At 30.7% G+C, this 5,831-nt stretch overlaps 1 protein-coding gene across 1 annotated transcript; it reads right to left on the bottom strand.

Annotated features, from left to right (window-relative positions):
- Positions 1–4,490: 4,490 nt before the first annotated feature.
- Positions 4,491–5,393, bottom strand: LOC124922542. Its single transcript, XM_047463273.1, has 2 exons — positions 5,251–5,393; positions 4,491–5,144 (listed from the first exon to the last, which is right to left on the bottom strand). Exons 1-2 carry the CDS (start codon positions 5,272–5,274, stop codon positions 4,689–4,691), a joined length of 480 nt encoding a protein of 159 aa, XP_047319229.1. The 5' UTR covers positions 5,275–5,393; the 3' UTR covers positions 4,491–4,688.
- Positions 5,394–5,831: the final 438 nt, after the last annotated feature.

Below are 5,831 nucleotides of genomic sequence, written 5' to 3'. Positions count from 1 at the left end.
ATCTTCCAACCGTGTTTTCAAAATGGTAATTAAAAAAAAAATACTTAGTCCTACTATCTTTTATGAGTTATTTAAAAAACATGAAATTATTTTAAAAATTATGATTTTGGTGATTTTGATAAAATAATATTTTTTTAAATAAAAATATTTAAAGAATATTAATATATAATAATAATTAAAAAAATAATAATTAAAAAATATATATATTTTACTGTTTTGTTTAATAAATTAAGTAACATATATTGATAAACCCCACGACTCTTTAGCAAAAGCAAAATCACGAATTTCACGTGGCCTTGCCAGCTAGGAGAGAGAAAAAGCAAAACAAAATAAAAAAATTAAATATTTCAGTTTCCCCATCTTTTCTTCTTCCCTCTCTTTCTTCTTTTCATTTATCACTTTCGGCGAACCCCGATTTCTTCTTTGGCGATTTTTCTCTCCGGCATCCCCGACTTCTTCTACTTTCTTCATCTTCTTTCGATCGAAAATGGTAAGAGAACTTCTTAGTGTATGTTCACTTCATTGTCTGCCTTCATGTTCACTTCATACTATATTTTTAGGCTGGTGGTCCAGGTACATCTCCATACAAGACTCCAAGATCTCCCAGATCTCAAAGGACAAGGTAAATAACATGTTCTCTTTTAGAATCGTAGATCATTTTGATGATTTGAAGATCGTTTAGCTTTTTGCGGTTAGGGTTATGGATTTTAATAATTTTAATGATAGAAAACTATGATTATTGTGTATTTGCTGCATTATGGGTCCGGAAATGGATGGTTTAGAGACCCGAAAGTATGATTATATAATGTTTGGCTGTTATGGGTCCCGAAAATGTGGTTTCGGGACCCGAAAATATGATTATATAATGTTTGGCTGTTGTTATGGGTTTAGTTGCAGAACTAATTTCAATTAGGGTTGTAAAAAAAAGCCATTTCTGGTCCCGAAACCACTCATTTCGGGTCCTGAAACCACTCATTTCGAAAAAAAGAATTTTTTTTATTGGCCGTTTCTTGTCCCGAAACTACTCATTTCGGGTCTCGAAACCAGCTTTTTTGATCCCGAAACCAGTTTTTTTGTCCCAAAATCAGCTTATCTGGTCCCGAAATCAGCATTTTTTGTCCCGAAATCACCATTTTAGGGTGATTTCAAACTCCTAAATAGTTTCAATACGATCTTTTATGGCTATTTTATTTCTTTTTTAACCCAATAATCTTATTGTAATGTTAATTTGATTTGTAGGTCATGTATGAAGATTCAGATCTTTTTATTGATCAAGTTAATGAAGAAATGAGATTATTTGAGATCTCTCAAATTGTAGGTTGTATTTTAAATGTGATATAAAGGACAAATTGTAACATTGTAAATAAATTTTTAATTATGTAAATTTCTAGTATAACAACATTATCTTCAATTATTTTTGATTTTCTAACATTATAATGTTTCAGATTAAAAAAAATTCAAAAAAGTGTCCCGAAATCACTCATTTCGAAAAAAAAATAATTTTTTTGCCGTTTCGAATCCCGAAACTACTCATTTCGGGTTCCGAAACCAGCTTTTCTGGTCCCGAAATTAGCTTTTCTGGTCCCGAAACTAGCATTTCTAGTCCCGAAACCAGCATTTTCTTGTCCCGAAATCACCATTTTAGAGTGATTTCAGACTTCAAAATGGTTTCTATACGATCTTTTATGGCTATTTTATTTCTTTTTTAAACCAATAATCTTATTGTAATATTAATTTGATTTGTAGGTCATGTATGAAGATCCAGATCTTCTTATTGATCAAGTTAATGAAAAAATAAGATTATTTGAGATCTTTCAAATTGTATGTTGTATATTAAATGTGATATAAAGGACAAATTGTAACATTGTAAATAAATTTTTAATTATGTAAATTTCTAGTATAACATCATTATCTTCAATTATTTTTGATTTTCTAAGATTCATTATAATGTTTCAGATTAAAAAAAATTCAAAAAAGTGTCCCAAAACCACTCATTTTGAAAAGAATTTTTTTTTTTGCCGTTTCGGGTCCTGAAACTACTCATTTTGGGTCCCAAAACCAGCTTTTCTGGTCCTGAAACCAGCTTTTCTAGTCCCGAAACCAGCATTTTTTATCCCGAAATCACTATTTTAGGGTGATTTCAGACTCCGAAATGATTTATATACGATTTTTTATGGCTATTTTATTTCTTTTTTAAACCAATAATCTTATTGTAATGTTAATTTAATTTGTAGGTAATGTATGAAGATCCAGATCTTTTATAACCCTAATCTAAATCGATTCAGCAGCTAAACCATAAACGTTAAACATAAATATTGATATGACAATCATTTCGAACGGAAAAAAAACAAAAAAAAAAGAAAAAAAACTTTCTATTTCAATCGATCGGAAGAGAAGAAGTCGATGAAACGTTTCAGTAAGATCGACAGTGGGTTGGGTTTTAGGAAATTGAAACAAAAAATAAAGAGAGAGATTGTCATGGAGGTTTTGGTTTTGGGAAAAAATGAAACGTTTCATAAACGGAAGAAGTCTTATCATTTCGATCGATCGGAAGAGAAGTCGGTGAAAATGAAAGAAGAGAATCGTCGGTGGGTTTAAGAAAAATGGAACAAAAAAAAAGAGAGAGAATAAAACAAAAGAGAGAGAAAGAATATAATTTTGGTTTTGGAGGGAAATAGAAGAGAGAGAAAGAATATGATTTTGGTTTTGGGGAAATAGAAAGTTTCAATTTTATTTTTATTTTTTCTCTCTCCTAACTAGTAATGTCACTTAGGATTCGTGGTTTTGCTTTCGCTAACTTGTTCTTGAAAATATCATTTCTCCATAATAAAATAAAGGAGTGTGACCTAATTTTAATTAAGTTGGAATTATTTAAATAATAATTTATTGGTTTTTATTTATTTAAATATATATTTTAATTTGAGATAATTACGTAATAGGTAATAGAGACGCGTGTCACTCTTATAGCAAATTAAACATTTACAATATTTCATTATTTCAAAAGATTTTTTTAATAATTTGAACTTTTTAGATCTTATACATTGGACCACTTTGTGGGACCACTTTGTGGGGTTCACTATTTTAATTACCTTATTATACTGTATTGATGGAGTACAGTGCATGCAGTACACCATCTTAAATAACTATTAAATTGATGTAATGTTTTATTTGACATTTTCAAAGTTTCAAAAGAACAATAAAATAGGCATGAAATACAAACACAATTCTTTTCAGAAAAAAAACGGCACATGATAGATTCAACTTGAGACCCAAACAAGGGAGGATATAGTCTATAAACAATATAAACAAGGGAGAACAATTATAATCTTGGTTTTGATTTGAATTGGCTTGGAGATGAGACATGAATGCTATTTGTGTTCCCTGTCCCGATTTTGTCTCAAACACTAATAAACACAATTAAATATATAAATCACTAATATATTTATTTATTTAAATATCTTCTAAAAGTTTTAAGTTTATTTGTTTAAAATGATATAAATTTTCAATATATTACAATATATACAATATTAAAAAAATCGTTTAATAAATATATTAATCATATATTTTTAGAGAATATGGTATAGTAGTGTTCTATAGAAATTTTCTGAAACCGAACATGACAAGAATGGTAGTAAAAAAATTTCGAAGTAGAATGTGACACAGTTGGTAATTTTCCGCCCCAATCCGCTCCATTGACATCCCTACTCATGTAAATCAAATCGTGCGCCGCCTCATAAATTCGAATAGAAGACTTATGAGAATATCTATTTTTTTTAGCGTTAGAATAGAAGGAGAGATTTGATTTAAAAATTTGAACTAGTAGTACACATTGTACTGGTTGTTCATATTAATTTATATGGATGATCATATAATAGTGTGGGTTTGGTATTTAATTGGTTGGATGGGATGGTACTTAATTGGTTGGATGGGATGAGATGAGTTTGAAGAAGCAAAATGGAAATTGTTATAGCCCTAAATTAATTGCATTATTCTACCAAAATGTGAAAACTACTAGTGGAGGCTAATTAAAAAAATACCCAGATCAAGTTTTGGTGGAATGTCTTTTTTAACATTAATAACACATTTTTATTTATTATTAAATATTGCTTCCATTCCATTAGCAAACAAACAATCATAGTCTTACTTTTCCTTCTTAATTAATTTTGTTTTGTTTGTATTTAGTTACACTTACTTAGGGCTTGTTTGAGGAAAGAACCCTTGTTTGATAAAAACTAGGAAAAAATTGATTTTTAAAATATGAAGATTAATTTACTCTTTGATTAGAAGATATGGTGTAAGTGAGAGAATGATGGTTTAGAGAGAAAGGAAAAAATTAGAGAATAATTTTGATATTTAAATGATAAAATTATTTAATTTGATGATTAATAAGATGTTTGAGATTTGAGATAAAAATTGAGTTTTATCCCCAAAACCTTTTCATCAAACGAAATCTCGTACCCTTCACTTGTCAAGACCATAAAGTGACAAAAACAAAAGATGTAAAACAATTCTTCAAGATAAATTTAGTAGTACATTAAGAACTGAAGGACTTAAAAGCATGAAAATACATGGCCACCTGGACATCTAATCACCAACCATTTGAAATGACATGTCTGCCAACGTGGACATGTCAACACATGATGATTGATGATATGTCCTTCTTGAAAAGAAAATTTTCTATGAAATGGCTACAATTCTAGGAAACCTGTTTTTGTGAGGACAGCATTCCTAACATTGGCTAGATCTCTCCCTTTGAGAGTCCTTCCAGCCCCTTCACACACAGAAAAAGAAGATATCTTACTCTTGGCTAGATTTAGGGCGATCCATTCATGCGGTGGAATCATCACATCGCCAGCCTCGTAATCATCGTCATCACCATGACACCGTGGAGGCGCCTTCTCCATCTTGGACCAGCCGACAGGAATGCAGACAGGGGCCGATTGCTGCTTAGGATGTTCTTCATGTTTGGGCTCAGCTTTAGGAATCATTCTGGCCGCCGCGGGGAGCTGTCTTGGAATTACAGAGAGGTATTCCTTGCCGGATACATTAGACAACAATCTATTGTTGGGTTCTTTCGGACTTAGAGCAGCCCAAATACCACCTTCTTGAAATTCTTCGTACCAATCTCCCATCCTAATCTCTCTCTAAAAATGATTTTCAATATGCACATAGAGAAAGTGCGATAATTATAAAAGTTTTAAAAGTGGAGAGATAGAGAAACAACGAAGAATAAGACATAGAGGCCTGAACCTTGTCACCAAAACAATGAACCATCGGCTTGGATTAATATGGTACAGAGCAACCCAATCAATTTTGTTTTTTGTTTTTTTGTTTATCTTATGGGCTTGAACCCACCACTGCCCTGACCTAGATTCGGCTGTATCCTGCAGATAATTCAGATTATTGTGATTACAGAGATGCCGAGCTCTGTACGCTTAAAAGGGGCCCTTAAAAGCAGAGGAGAACGACAAATCTGACCTGTTTCTTTCCTCTGTGTGTGAGAGAGTGTGATTATTATAAAATTTCCACTAAGATTTTGTAAACAATTTTTTTATTTATAAAATTATAGAGACTTCATTCGAATTTTAGAGAAAATTTTCCTTTTAACTAATGACAATGTACAAGTGAATGATGTACTTCATATTTATTTAACACTATAACAAAAATAAACAAATAGTTTGAATCATTTGAAACTTTTATCTTGATTGACAAAACGTCTATTTTTTATTCTAACTCATCATTTTCATTTTTCACTAATTAATTTATCGCGTTTGTAAATAAACGTTTTGAACGTAAATTTTTAAATTGAATATTTATTTTTTAGATTTGCG

This window comes from Impatiens glandulifera, chromosome 1, assembly GCF_907164915.1.
Source record: "Impatiens glandulifera chromosome 1, dImpGla2.1, whole genome shotgun sequence".
Lineage (NCBI taxonomy): Eukaryota > Viridiplantae > Streptophyta > Magnoliopsida > Ericales > Balsaminaceae > Impatiens > Impatiens glandulifera.
Note: the sequence above shows the minus strand (reverse complement) of the source record. Positions and strands in the feature narration are given on the sequence as shown.

Excerpts from the sequence above, each read along its gene's own strand:
- LOC124922542 (XM_047463273.1), bottom strand. The coding sequence starts at position 5,274 with ATGGTTCATTGTTTTGGTGACAAG. Across the intron at positions 5,145-5,250 it reads TTCATTGTTTTGGTGACAAG|AGAGAGATTAGGATGGGAGA; the intron begins GTTCAGGCCTCT and ends AATCATTTTTAG.